This window comes from Heptranchias perlo, chromosome 5 (genome assembly GCF_035084215.1).
Source record: "Heptranchias perlo isolate sHepPer1 chromosome 5, sHepPer1.hap1, whole genome shotgun sequence".
NCBI lineage: Eukaryota > Metazoa > Chordata > Chondrichthyes > Hexanchiformes > Hexanchidae > Heptranchias > Heptranchias perlo.
This window is the reverse complement of record NC_090329.1, coordinates 136,341,784-136,357,007: the sequence shown is the minus strand read 5'-3', so window position 1 is coordinate 136,357,007 and position 15,224 is coordinate 136,341,784. Positions and strand designations below refer to the sequence as shown.

Here is a 15,224-nt window from a genome sequence, read left to right as displayed (position 1 = left end):
AATTTGACACCGAGCCACATAAGGAGATATTAGAACAAGTGACCAAAAGCTTGATCAAAGAGGTAGGTTTTAAGGAGCGTCTTAAAGGAGGAGAGAGAGGTAGCGAGGTGGAGAGGTTTAGGGAGGGAATTACAGAGCTTATGGCCGAGGCAGCTGAAGGCACGGCCGCCAATGGTGGAGCGATTAAAATCGGGGATGGGCAGGAAGCTAGAATTTGAGGAATGCAGAGATTTCGGAGGGTTATTTAGTTGGAGGAGGTTACAGAGATAGGGAGGGGCGAGGACATGGAGGGATTTGAACACAAGGATGAGAATTTTAAATTCGAGGCATTGCCGGACTGGGAGCCAATGCGAGCACAGGGGTTATGGGTGAGAGGGACTTGGTTCAAGTTAGGATACGGGCAGCAGAATTTTGGATGAGCTTGAGTTTGCAGAGGGTGCAAGGTGGGAGGCTGGTCAGGAGAGCATTGGAATAGTCAAGTCCAGGGGTAACAAAAGCATGGATGGAAACCATACCTTGAACGTACCTTGTACGTGAGCGCACAGACCAGAAAGTCCATGGGTTGGACCCAGGTTTGTGCTGGGTTAGCTGGTCTCAGACAGGTGGCATTCTACAATCAGCCTCAACACTGCTGGTGTCAGGGAAGAGGGCAAACCAGTCATCCCTGCTGGAAAGTGTGGATGTTAAGGAGAGAGGAGGACCTCCATGGTGGAATAGCCAGACTTCAGCACAGAGACACGAGTCAAAAGATTAACAATATATAAATGACTGGTTCTGCACATACTTCAGTGCCTCCCACAGACCTACTCTAATTGATGTTAACTGTAATCCCTACCATCCAATGCTACTGGTAACATTCAAAATCCTGTTACCATGGTGACGCAGCAAAGTTGCCATTAGCAATTTCTATATGACACTCCAAGAATATATCAACCTAGATATTTTCCACAGCAGAGGGCACAGGCTAACCCTTCGAGGAGAGATCTTTGGAGCAATTTGAGAATTTATCGAATAATACTCATGTAAACTGTGCTCCCAAATACAATACAGAAACACGCCTGTCATCCGCTAACCCATCATACTCTCACCTCCAGCCTCCAACCTCTCGAAACATCACCTTTCCTCTCCACCTCCATTCACAAATACAACAACGCAGTGCTCAGTGCTCTTCCACACTGTCCCATCAAACACTCCCAGCGCAGGTACAGCACGGGTTAGAGACAGAGTAAAGCTCCCTCTACACTGTCCCATCAAACACTCCCAGGGCAGATACAGCAGGGGTCAGATACAGAGTAAAGCTCCCTCTACACTGTCCCATCAAACACTCCCAGGGCAGGTACAACACGGGGTCAGATACAGAGTAAAGCTCCCTCCACACTGTCCCATCAAACACTCCCAGGGCAGGTGCAGCATGGGTTAGATACAGAGTAAAGCTCCCTCTACACTGTCCCATCAAACACTCCCAGGGCAGGTACAGTATGGGTTAGATATAGAGTAAAGCTCCCTCTACACTGTCCCATCAAACACTCCCAGGGCAGGTACAGCACGGGTTAGATACAGAGTAAAGTTCCCTCTACACTGTCCCATCAAACACTCCCAGGGCAGGTACAGCACGGGTTAGATACAGAGTAAAGCTCCCTCTACACTGTCCCATCAAACACTCCCAGGGCAGGTACAGCACGGGTTAGATACAGGGTAAAGCTCCCTCTACACTGTCCCATCAAACACTCCCAGGGCAGGTACAGTATGGGTTAGATACAGAGTAAAGCTCCCTCTACACTGTCCCATCAAACACTCCCAGGGCAGGTACAGTATGGGTTAGATATAGAGTAAAGCTCCCTCTACACTGTCCCATCAAACACTCCCAGGGCAGGTACAGTATGGGTTAGATATAGAGTAAAGCTCCCTCTACACTGTCCCATCAAACACTCCCAGGGCAGGTACAGCACAGGTTAGATACAGAGTAAAGCTCCCTCTACACTGTCCCATCAAACACTCCCAGGGCAGGTATCACATGGGTTAGATACAGAGTAATGCTCCCTCTACACTGTCCCATCAAACACTCCCAGGGCAGGTATCACATGGGTTAGATACAGAGTAAAGCTCCCTCTACACTGTCCCATCAAACACTCCCAGGGCAGGTACAGGGTTAGATACAGAGTAAAGCTCCCTCTACACTGTCCCATCAAACACTCCCAGGGCAGGTACAGCACGGGTTAGATACAGAGTAAAGCTCCCTCTACACTGTCCCATCAAACACTCCCAGGGCAGGTATCACATGGGTTAGATACAGAGTAAAGTTCCCTCTACACTGTCCCATCAAACACTCCCAGGGCAGGTACAGCACGGGTTAGATACAGAGTAAAGCTCCCTCTACACTGTCCCATCAAACACTCCCAGGGCAGGTACAGCACGGGTTAGATACAGAGTAAAGCTCCCTCTACACTGTCCCATCAAACACTCCCAGGGCAGGTACAGCACGGGTTAGATACAGAGTAAAGTTCCCTCTACACTGTCCCATCAAACACTCCCAGGGCAGGTACAGCACGGGTTAGATACAGAGTAAAGCTCCCTCTACACTGTCTCATCAAACACTCCCAGGGCAGGTACAGCATGGGTTAGAGACACAGTAAAAGACTTCCATCCCAGTCGGATCTTTGTGTGGCAGTGACGACCTATCAAGCAGAAAGGGAGAAAAGTGGAATTTGTTTCTTTTGAGCACACTTAAAAATGTAATAATATTGGATATCTGGTGTGGAAATGGTTTGAACCCCCGCAGCCTCCTGATCCTGTTATCACGTTATCCATGACCCCTTGCTCTGGGGTACAGGTTTCATCATTTCTCCCCTCAGCCCCGCAGGTCACACAATGGGCCAGATTTTCCTCTGAGCGGCGAACAAACACCGCCTGCTACTCGTTGGACTTACACTTGTATCTTTTCACAGCAAATTCCTCTCAAGGGCACTGAATCCTGCGTGGTGCCCTCTCCCGGGCATCTGGACCTATGTGAACAGGGCAAGCAACTGTCCATCCCCTTAGCCTAACAGATTAAAGCATCTGATGAGCAGCGAAGAGTCAGAACCAGGAAGTGTAAGTTAGAATAATGAATTCAACGTCAGATCAGGTACAGAAAGCGAAATAAAGAGAGGGTAAGAATGATTGAATTAAAAGACAGAAATAAAAGAGACAGAAAGAAAAAGTAAAAAAATAAAAATTAAACATTTTTTTAAATTTTATATGTCCAACAACAATTAAAATCTGAAGGAATAAGACTGCACACTTGTAAAAGTTAATTTTCAGTGCCAGAGAGGTTATTTGACAGTCATTAAGACTTACCACACCATTGAAAGGGTGCTTAGACTTGAAATGACTCGACGACCTTTTTTTGGGCAAGATTACTTTGTGTCCATCAGGTCAGTGCAGGAACTTCACACTGTTGCATTCATCTGAATGGGGAGTCAGCTGGCGAGATATCATTCTCGCAAAGCTTACGGAGGAGGGTTGCATCTTTGAGGAATATTTAACTGCGCATGTGCGGTCGCCGGAAGTTGCTCTACCGTTTGCCCTGAAATAACGGCGAGTCCTGTTAGGCTTGTTGTTAATTTCATAGCAAAATCCGGCCCATTGTCCTGTCACACAGCCACGTTGTCTCAGAGCCCCGTGCAGAGCAGAGGACCCCGAAAGTATGTCATTATCACCAATTCACTCACCTTCCGCAGTAAGAAGCAGATCCGCTCGATATTTCTCAGCCTCTCTCGCTGGGAAAAGGAAAAAGAATAAACCCCATCAGGCCGAACCAATGATAATCAACACAGTCAATACTCGGGATAGAGCAGGGGCTGAGGGTCCCCCCAGGGATTGAGGGGAGAGGGACTGAAGGCCCGCCAGGGACTGAGGGGAAAGGGACCGAGGGCCCACCAGGGACTGAGGGGAGAGAGGCTGAGGGGAGAGAGACTGAGGGGAGAGAGACTGAAGGGAGAGAGACTGAGGGGAGAGAGACTGAGGGGAGAGAGACTGAGGGGAGAGAGACTGAGGGGAGAGAGACTGAGGGGAGAGAGACTGAGGGGAGAGAGACTGAGGGGAGAGAGACTGAGGGGAGAGAGACTGAGGGGAGAGAGACTGAGGACCCACCAGGGACTGAGGGGAGAGGGACTGAGGGGAGAGAGACTGAGGACCCACCAGGGACTGAGGGGAGAGGGACTGAGGGGAGAGGGACTGAGGGGAGAGGGACTGAGGGCCCACCAGGGACTGAGGGGAGAGAGACTGAGGGGAGAGAGACTGAGGGGAGAGAGACTGAGGGGAGAGAGACTGAGGGGAGAGAGACTGAGGGGAGAGAGACTGAGGGGAGAGAGACTGAGGGGAGAGGGACTGAGGGGAGAGGGACTGAGGGGAGAGGGACTGAGGGCAGAGGGACTGAGGGGAGAGGGACTGAGGGCAGAGGGACTGAGGGCAGAGGGACTGAGGGCCCACCAGGGACTGAGGGGAGAGAGGCTGAGGGGAGAGAGACTGAGGGGAGAGAGACTGAGGGGAGAGAGACTGAGGGGAGTGGGACTGAGGGGAGAGAGACTGAGGGGAGAGAGACTGAGGGGAGAGAGACTGAGGGCCCACCAAGGACTGAGGGGAGTGAGACTGAGGGGAGAGAGACTGAGGGGAGTGAGACTGAGGGGAGAGAGACTGAGGGGAGTGAGACTGAGGGGAGAGAGACTGAGGGCCCACCAAGGACTGAGGGGAGTGAGACTGAGGGGAGAGAGACTTAGGAGAGTGAGACTGAGGGGAGAGAGACTGAGGGGAGAGAGACTGAGGGGAGAGAGACTGAGGGGAGAGAGACTGAGGGGAGTGAGACTGAGGGGAGAGAGACTGAGGGGAGTGAGACTGAGGGGAGAGAGACTGAGGGCCCACCAAGGACTGAGGGGAGTGAGACTGAGGGGAGTGAGACTGAGGGGAGTGAGACTGAGGGGAGAGAGACTGAGGGGAGTGAGACTGAGGGGAGAGAGACTGAGGGCCCACCAAGGACTGAGGGGAGTGAGACTGAGGGGAGAGAGACTGAGGAGAGTGAGACTGAGGGGAGAGAGACTGAGGGGAGAGAGACTGAGGGGAGAGAGACTGAGGGGAGAGAGACGGAGGGGAGAGAGACTGAGGACCCACCAGGGACTGAGGGGAGAGAGACTGAGGGGAGAGAGACTGAGGGGAGAGAGACTGAGGGGAGAGAGACTGAGGGGAGAGAGACTGAGGGGAGAGAGACTGAGGGGAGAGAGACTGAGGGGAGAGAGACTGAGGGGAGAGAGACTGAGGGGAGTGAGGCTGAGGGGAGAGAGACTGAGGGGAGAGAGACTGAGGGGAGAGAGACTGAGGGGAGAGAGACTGAGGGGAGAGAGACTGAGGGGAGAGAGACTGAGGGGAGAGAGACTGAGGGGAGAGAGACTGAGGCGAGAGAGACTGAGGGGAGAGAGACTGAGGGGAGTGAGACTGAGGGGAGAGAGACTGAGGGGAGAGAGACTGAGGGGAGAGAGACTGAGGGGAGAGAGACTGAGGGGAGAGAGACTGAGGGGAGAGAGACTGAGGACGCACCAGGGACTGAGGGGAGTGAGACTGAGGACGCACCAGGGACTGAGGGGAGTGAGACTGAGGACGCACCAGGGACTGAGGGGAGAGGGACTGAGGGGAGTGAGACAGAGGACGCACCAGGGACTGAGGGGAGTGAGACTGAGGGGAGTGAGACTGAGGGGAGTGAGACTGAGGGGAGTGAGACTGAGGGGAGTGAGACTGAGGGGAGTGAGACTGAGGGGAGTGAGACTGAGGGGAGTGAGACTGAGGACCCACCAGGGACTGAGTGGAGAGGGACTGAGGGGAGTGAGACTGAGGACGCACCAGGGACTGAGGGGAGTGAGACTGAGGGGAGTGAGACTGAGGGGAGTGAGACTGAGGGGAGTGAGACTGAGGGGAGTGAGACTGAAGACCCACCAGGGACTAAGGGGAGTGAGACTGAGGGGAGAGAGACTGAGGGGAGTGAGACTGAGGGGAGAGAGACTGAGGACCCACCAGGGACTGAGGGGAGAGAGACTGAGGGGAGAGAGACTGAGGACCCACCAGGGACTGAGGGGAGAAAGACTGAGGGGAGAGAGACTGAGGGGAGAGAGACTGAGGGGAGAGAGACTGAGGGGAGAGAGACTGAGGGGAGAGAGACTGAGGGGAGAGAGACTGAGGGGAGAGAGACTGAGGGGAGAGAGACTGAGGGCCCACCAGGGACTGAGGGGAGAGAGACTGAGGGGAGAGAGACTGAGGACCCACCAGGGACTGAGGGGAGAAAGACTGAGGGGAGAGAGACTGAGGGGAGAGAGACTGAGGGGAGAGAGACTGAGGGGAGAGAGACTGAGGACCCACCAGGGACTGAGGGGAGAAAGACTGAGGGGAGAGAGACTGAGGGGAGAGAGACTGAGGGGAGAGAGACTGAGGGGAGAGAGACTGAGGGGAGAGAGACTGAGGGGAGAGGGACTGAGGGGAGAGAGACTGAGGGCCCACCAGGGACTGAGGGGAGAGAGACTGAAGGGAGAGGGACTGAGGGGAGAGAGACTGAGGGGAGTGAGACTGAGGGGAGTGAGACTGAGGACCTACCAGGGACTGAGGGGAGTGAGACTGAGGGGAGAGGGACTGAGGGCCCACCAGGGACTGAGGGGAGAGAGACTGAGGGGAGAGAGACTGAGGGGAGAGAGACTGAGGGGAGTGAGACTGAGGGGAGAGAGACTGAGGGGAGAGAGACTGAGGGGAGAGAGACTGAGGGGAGAGAGACTGAGGACCCACCAGGGACTGAGGGGAGTGAGACTGAAGGAAGAGGGACAGAGGGGAGAGAGACTGAGGGGAGAGAGACTGAGGGGAGTGAGACTGAGGGGAGTGAGACTGAGGACCTACCATGGACTGAGGGGAGTGAGACTGAGGGGAGAGAGACTGAGGAGAGTGAGACTGAGGGGAGAGAGACTGAGGGGAGAGAGACTGAGGGGAGAGAGACTGAGGACCCACCAGGGACTGAGGGGAGAGAGACTGAGGGGAGAGAGACTGAGGGGAGAGAGACTGAGGGGAGAGAGACTGAGGGGAGAGAGACTGAGGGGAGAGAGACTGAGGGGAGAGAGACTGAGGGGAGTGAGGCTGAGGGGAGAGAGACTGAGGGGAGAGAGACTGAGGGGAGAGAGACTGAGGGGAGAGAGACTGAGGGGAGAGAGACTGAGGGGAGTGAGACTGAGGGGAGAGAGACTGAGGGGAGAGAGACTGAGGGGAGAGAGACTGAGGGGAGAGAGACTGAGGGGAGAGAGACTGAGGGGAGTGAGACTGAGGGGAGAGAGACTGAGGGGAGAGAGACTGAGGGGAGAGAGACTGAGGGGAGAGAGACTGAGGGGAGTGAGACTGAGGGGAGAGAGACTGAGGGGAGAGAGACTGAGGGGAGAGAGACTGAGGGGAGAGAGACTGAGGGGAGAGAGACTGAGGGGAGAGAGACTGAGGACGCACCAGGGACTGAGGGGAGTGAGACTGAGGACGCACCAGGGACTGAGGGGAGTGAGACTGAGGACGCACCAGGGACTGAGGGGAGAGGGACTGAGGGGAGTGAGACTGAGGACGCACCAGGGACTGAGGGGAGTGAGACTGAGGGGAGTGAGACTGAGGGGAGTGAGACTGAGGGGAGTGAGACTGAGGGGAGTGAGACTGAGGGGAGTGAGACTGAGGGGAGTGAGACTGAGGGGAGTGAGACTGAGGGGAGTGAGACTGAGGACCCACCAGGGACTGAGTGGAGAGGGACTGAGGGGAGTGAGACTGAGGACGCACCAGGGACTGAGGGGAGTGAGACTGAGGGGAGTGAGACTGAGGGGAGTGAGACTGAGGGGAGTGAGACTGAGGGGAGTGAGACTGAGGGGAGTGAGACTGAAGACCCACCAGGGACTAAGGGGAGTGAGACTGAGGGGAGAGAGACTGAGGGGAGTGAGACTGAGGGGAGAGAGACTGAGGACCCATCAGGGACTGAGGGGAGAGAGACTGAGGGGAGAGAGACTGAGGACCCAGCAGGGACTGAGGGGAGAAAGACTGAGGCGAGAGAGACTGAGGGGAGAGAGACTGAGGGGAGAGAGACTGAGGGGAGAGAGACTGAGGGGAGAGAGACTGAGGGCCCACCAGGGACTGAGGGGAGAGAGACTGAGGGGAGAGAGACTGAGGACCCACCAGGGACTGAGGGGAGAAAGACTGAGGGGAGAGAGACTGAGGGGAGAGAGACTGAGGGGAGAGAGACTGAGGGGAGAGAGACTGAGGACCCACCAGGGACTGAGGGGAGAAAGACTGAGGGGAGAGAGACTGAGGGGAGAGAGACTGAGGGGAGAGAGACTGAGGGGAGAGAGACTGAGGGGAGAGAGACTGAGGGGAGAGAGACTGAGGGGAGAGGGACTGAGGGGAGAGGGACTGAGGGGAGAGAGACTGAGGGGAGAGAGACTGAGGGCCCACCAGGGACTGAGGGGAGAGAGACTGAGGGGAGAGAGACTGAGGGGAGAGAGACTGAGGACCCACCAGGGACTGAGGGGAGTGAGACTGAAGGGAGAGGGACAGAGGGGAGAGAGACTGAGGGCCCACCAGGGACTGAGGGGAGAGAGACTGAGGGGAGAGAGACTGAGTGAGACTGAGGACCTACCAGGGACTGAGGGGAGTGAGACTGAGGGCCCACCAGGGACTGAGGGGAGAGAGACTGAGGGGAGAGAGACTGAGGGGAGAGAGACTGAGGGGAGTGAGACTGAGGGGAGAGAGACTGAGGGGAGAGAGACTGAGGGGAGAGAGACTGAGGACCCACCAGGGACTGAGGGGAGTGAGACTGAAGGGAGAGGGACAGAGGGGAGAGAGACTGAGGGGAGAGAGACTGAGGGGAGTGAGACTGAGGGGAGTGAGACTGAGGACCTACCATGGACTGAGGGGAGTGAGACTGAGGGGAGAGAGACTGAGGGGAGAGAGACTGAGGGGAGAGAGACTGAGGGGAGAGAGACTGAGGGGAGAGAGACTGAGGGGAGAGGGACTGAGGGGAGAGGGACTGAGGGGAGAGGGACTGAGGGGAGAGGGACTGAGGGGAGAGGGACTGAGGGCAGAGGGACTGAGGGCCCACCAGGGACTGAGGGGAGAGAGGCTGAGGGGAGAGAGACTGAGGGGAGAGAGACTGAGGGGAGAGAGACTGAGGGGAGTGGGACTGAGGGGAGAGAGACTGAGGGGAGAGAGACTGAGGGGAGAGAGACTGAGGGCCCACCAAGGACTGAGGGGAGTGAGACTGAGGGGAGAGAGACTGAGGGGAGTGAGACTGAGGGGAGAGAGACTGAGGGGAGTGAGACTGAGGGGAGAGAGACTGAGGGCCCACCAAGGACTGAGGGGAGTGAGACTGAGGGGAGAGAGACTGAGGAGAGTGAGACTGAGGGGAGAGAGACTGAGGGGAGAGAGACTGAGGGGAGAGAGACTGAGGGGAGAGAGACTGAGGGGAGTGAGACTGAGGGGAGAGAGACTGAGGGCCCACCAAGGACTGAGGGGAGTGAGACTGAGGGGAGTGAGACTGAGGGGAGTGAGACTGAGGGGAGAGAGACTGAGGGGAGTGAGACTGAGGGGAGAGAGACTGAGGGCCCACCAAGGACTGAGGGGAGTGAGACTGAGGGGAGAGAGACTGAGGAGAGTGAGACTGAGGGGAGAGAGACTGAGGGGAGAGAGACTGAGGGGAGAGAGACTGAGGGGAGAGAGACTGAGGACCCACCAGGGACTGAGGGGAGAGAGACTGAGGGGAGAGAGACTGAGGGGAGAGAGACTGAGGGGAGAGAGACTGAGGGGAGAGAGACTGAGGGGAGAGAGACTGAGGGGAGAGAGACTGAGGGGAGAGAGACTGAGGGGAGAGAGACTGAGGGGAGTGAGGCTGAGGGGAGAGAGACTGAGGGGAGAGAGACTGAGGGGAGAGAGACTGAGGGGAGTGAGACTGAGGGGAGAGAGACTGAGGGGAGAGAGACTGAGGGGAGAGAGACTGAGGGGAGAGAGACTGAGGGGAGAGAGACTGAGGGGAGAGAGACTGAGGGGAGAGAGACTGAGGGGAGAGAGACTGAGGGGAGAGAGACTGAGGGGAGTGAGACTGAGGGGAGAGAGACTGAGGGGAGAGAGACTGAGGGGAGAGAGACTGAGGGGAGAGAGACTGAGGGGAGAGAGACTGAGGGGAGAGAGACTGAGGACGCACCAGGGACTGAGGGGAGTGAGACTGAGGACGCACCAGGGACTGAGGGGAGTGAGACTGAGGACGCACCAGGGACTGAGGGGAGAGGGACTGAGGGGAGTGAGACTGAGGACGCACCAGGGACTGAGGGGAGTGAGACTGAGGGGAGTGAGACTGAGGGGAGTGAGACTGAGGGGAGTGAGACTGAGGGGAGTGAGACTGAGGGGAGTGAGACTGAGGGGAGTGAGACTGAGGGGAGTGAGACTGAGGGGAGTGAGACTGAGGACGCACCAGGGACTGAGGGGAGTGAGACTGAGGGGAGTGAGACTGAGGGGAGTGAGACTGAGGGGAGTGAGACTGAGGGGAGTGAGACTGAGGGGAGTGAGACTGAGGGGAGTGAGACTGAGGGGAGTGAGACTGAGGACCCACCAGGGACTGAGTGGAGAGGGACTGAGGGGAGTGAGACTGAGGACGCACCAGGGACTGAGGGGAGTGAGACTGAGGGGAGTGAGACTGAGGGGAGTGAGACTGAGGGGAGTGAGACTGAGGGGAGTGAGACTGAGGGGAGTGAGACTGAAGACCCACCAGGGACGAAGGGGAGTGAGACTGAGGGGAGAGAGACTGAGGGGAGTGAGACTGAGGGGAGAGAGACTGAGGACCCACCAGGGACTGAGGGGAGAGAGACTGAGGACGCACCAGGGACTGAGGGGAGTGAGACTGAGGACGCACCAGGGACTGAGGGGAGTGAGACTGAGGACGCACCAGGGACTGAGGGGAGAGGGACTGAGGGGAGTGAGACTGAGGACGCACCAGGGACTGAGGGGAGTGAGACTGAGGGGAGTGAGACTGAGGGGAGTGAGACTGAGGGGAGTGAGACTGAGGGGAGTGAGACTGAGGACGCACCAGGGACTGAGGGGAGTGAGACTGAGGGGAGTGAGACTGAGGGGAGTGAGACTGAGGGGAGTGAGACTGAGGGGAGTGAGACTGAGGGGAGTGAGACTGAGGACCCACCAGGGACTGAGTGGAGAGGGACTGAGGGGAGTGAGACTGAGGACGCACCAGGGACTGAGGGAAGTGAGACTGAGGGGAGTGAGACTGAGGGGAGTGAGACTGAGGGGAGTGAGACTGAGGGGAGTGAGACTGAGGGGAGTGAGACTGAGGGGAGTGAGACTGAGGGGAGTGAGACTGAAGACCCACCAGGGACTAAGGGGAGTGAGACTGAGGGGAGAGAGACTGAGGGGAGTGAGACTGAGGGGAGAGAGACTGAGGACCCACCAGGGACTGAGGGGAGAGAGACTGAGGGGAGAGAGACTGAGGACCCACCAGGGACTGAGGGGAGAAAGACTGAGGGGAGAGAGACTGAGGGGAGAGAGACTGAGGGGAGAGAGACTGAGGGGAGAGAGACTGAGGGGAGAGAGACTGAGGGGAGAGAGACTGAGGGCCCACCAGGGACTGAGGGGAGAGAGACTGAGGGGAGAGAGACTGAGGACCCACCAGGGACTGAGGGGAGAAAGACTGAGGGGAGAGAGACTGAGGGGAGAGAGACTGAGGGGAGAGAGACTGAGGGGAGAGAGACTGAGGACCCACCAGGGACTGAGGGGAGAAAGACTGAGGGGAGAGAGACTGAGGGGAGAGAGACTGAGGGGAGAGAGACTGAGGGGAGAGAGACTGAGGGGAGAGAGACTGAGGGGAGAGAGACTGAGGGGAGAGAGACTGAGGGGAGAGAGACTGAGGGGAGAGGGACTGAGGGGAGAGAGACTGAGGGGAGAGAGACTGAGGGCCCACCAGGGACTGAGGGGAGAGAGACTGAAGGGAGAGGGACTGAGGGGAGAGAGACTGAGGGGAGTGAGACTGAGGGGAGTGAGACTGAGGACCTACCAGGGACTGAGGGGAGTGAGAATGAGGGGAGAGGGACTGAGGGCCCACCAGGGACTGAGGGGAGAGAGACTGAGGGGAGAGAGACTGAGGGGAGAGAGACTGAGGGGAGTGAGACTGAGGGGAGTGAGACTGAGGGGAGAGAGACTGAGGGGAGAGAGACTGAGGGGAGAGAGACTGAGGGGAGAGAGACTGAGGGGAGAGAGACTGAGGACCCACCAGGGACTGAGGGGAGTGAGACTGAAGGGAGAGGGACAGAGGGGAGAGAGACTGAGGGGAGAGAGACTGAGGGGTGTGAGACTGAGGGGAGTGAGACTGAGGACCTACCATGGACTGAGGGGAGTGAGACTGAGGGGAGAGAGACTGAGGAGAGTGAGACTGAGGGGAGAGAGACTGAGGGGAGAGAGACTGAGGGGAGAGAGACTGAGGGGAGAGAGACTGAGGGGAGAGAGACTGAGGACCCACCAGGGACTGAGGGGAGAGAGACTGAGGGGAGAGAGACTGAGGGGAGAGAGACTGAGGGGAGAGAGACTGAGGGGAGAGAGACTGAGGGGAGAGAGACTGAGGGGAGTGAGGCTGAGGGGAGAGAGACTGAGGGGAGAGAGACTGAGGGGAGAGAGACTGAGGGGAGAGAGACTGAGGGGAGTGAGACTGAGGGGAGAGAGACTGAGGGGAGAGAGACTGAGGGGAGAGAGACTGAGGGGAGAGAGACTGAGGGGAGAGAGACTGAGGGGAGTGAGACTGAGGGGAGAGAGACTGAGGGGAGAGAGACTGAGGGGAGAGAGACTGAGGGGAGAGAGACTGAGGGGAGTGAGACTGAGGGGAGAGAGACTGAGGGGAGAGAGACTGAGGGGAGAGAGACTGAGGGGAGAGAGACTGAGGGGAGAGAGACTGAGGACGCACCAGGGACTGAGGGGAGTGAGACTGAGGACGCACCAGGGACTGAGGGGAGTGAGACTGAGGACGCACCAGGGACTGTGGGGAGAGGGACTGAGGGGAGTGAGACTGAGGACGCACCAGGGACTGAGGGGAGTGAGACTGAGGGGAGTGAGACTGAGGGGAGTGAGACTGAGGGGAGTGAGACTGAGGGGAGTGAGACTGAGGGGAGTGAGACTGAGGGGAGTGAGACTGAGGGGAGTGAGACTGAGGACCCACCAGGGACTGAGTGGAGAGGGACTGAGGGGAGTGAGACTGAGGACGCACCAGGGACTGAGGGGAGTGAGACTGAGGGGAGTGAGACTGAGGGGAGTGAGACTGAGGGGAGTGAGACTGAGGGGAGTGAGACTGAAGACCCACCAGGGACTAAGGGGAGTGAGACTGAGGGGAGAGAGACTGAGGGGAGTGAGACTGAGGGGAGAGAGACTGAGGACCCACCAGGGACTGAGGGGAGAGAGACTGAGGGGAGAGAGACTGAGGACCCACCAGGGACTGAGGGGAGAAAGACTGAGGCGAGAGAGACTGAGGGGAGAGAGACTGAGGGGAGAGAGACTGAGGGGATAGAGACTGAGGGGAGAGAGACTGAGGGCCCACCAGGGACTGAGGGGAGAGAGACTGAGGGGAGAGAGACTGAGGACCCACCAGGGACTGAGGGGAGAAAGACTGAGGGGAGAGAGACTGAGGGGAGAGAGACTGAGGGGAGAGAGACTGAGGACCCACCAGGGACTGAGGGGAGAAAGACTGAGGGGAGAGAGACTGAGGGGAGAGAGACTGAGGGGAGAGAGACTGAGGGGAGAGAGACTGAGGGGAGAGGGACTGAGGGGAGAGAGACTGAGGGGAGAGAGACTGAGGGCCCACCAGGGACTGAGGGGAGAGAGACTGAAGGGAGAGGGACTGAGGGGAGAGAGACTGAGGGGAGTGAGACTGAGGGGAGTGAGACTGAGGGGAGTGAGACTGAGGACCTACCAGGGACTGAGGGGAGTGAGACTGAGGGGAGAGGGACTGAGGGCCCACCAGGGACTGAGGGGAGAGAGACTGAGGGGAGAGAGACTGAGGGGAGTGAGACTGAGGGGAGTGAGACTGAGGGGAGAGAGACTGAGGGGAGAGAGACTGAGGGGAGAGAGACTGAGGGGAGAGAGAGTGAGGGGAGAGAGACTGAGGACCCACCAGGGACTGAGGGGAGTGAGACTGAAGGGAGAGGGACAGAGGGGAGAGAGACTGAGGGGAGAGAGACTGAGGGGAGTGAGACTGAGGGGAGTGAGACTGAGGACCTACCATGGACTGAGGGGAGTGAGACTGAGGGGAGAGAGACTGAGGGGAGAGAGACTGAGGGGAGAGAGACTGAGGGGAGAGAGACTGAGAACCTACCAGGGACAGAGGGGAGAGAGACTGAGGGGAGAGAGACTGAGGGGAGTGAGACTGAGGGGAGAGAGACTGAGGTCCTACCAGGGACTGAGGGGAGTGAGACTGAGGGGAGAGAGACTGAGAACCTACCAGGGACAGAGGGGAGAGAGACTGAGGGGAGTGAGACTGAGGGGAGTGAGACTGAGGGGAGAGAGACTGAGGTCCTACCAGGGACTGAGGGGAGTGAGACTGAGGGGAGAGAGACTGAGGGCCCACCAGGGACTGAGGGGAGAGGGACTGAGGGCAGAGGGACTGAGGGCCCACCAGAGACTGAGGGGAGAGGGACTGAGGGCCCAGCAGGGACTGAGGGGAGAGGGACTGAGGGCAGAGGGACTGAGGGCCCACCAAGGACTGAGGGGAGTGAGACTGAGGGGAGAGAGACTGAGGACCTACCAGGGACTGAGGGGAGAGGGACTGAGGGGAGAGGGACTGAGGGGAGAGGGACTGAGGACCCACCAAGGACTGAGGGGAGTGAGACTGAGGGGAGAGAGACTGAGGACCTACCAGGGACTGAGGGGAGAGGGACTGAGGGGAGAGGGACTGAGGGGAGAGGGACTGAGGGGAGAGGGACTGAGGGCCCACCAGGGACTGAGGGGAGAGAGACTGAGGGGAGAGAGACTGTGGACGCACCAGGGACTGAGGGGAGTGAGACTGAGGGGAGAGAGACTGAGGGGAGAGAGACTGAGGGGAGAGAGACTGAGGGGAGAGAGACTGAGGGGAGAGAGACTGAGGGGAGAGAGACTGAGGGGAGAGAGACTGAGGGGAGAGAAACTGAGGGGAGAGAGACTGAGGGGAGAGAGACTGAGGGGAG

The 15,224-nt window shown here is 57.9% G+C and overlaps 1 protein-coding gene across 1 annotated transcript in view; it reads right to left on the bottom strand.

The window, feature by feature from the left end:
• Window positions 1–15,224, bottom strand: part of cnih3 (cornichon family AMPA receptor auxiliary protein 3) — a 101,793-nt gene that overhangs the window by 47,068 nt on the left and 39,501 nt on the right. Inside the window, exon 3 of the mRNA XM_067983941.1 lies at window positions 3,711–3,758. Coding sequence (XP_067840042.1) covers window positions 3,711–3,758 — 48 coding nt within the window. The remainder of the gene's footprint in view (window positions 1–3,710; window positions 3,759–15,224) is intronic.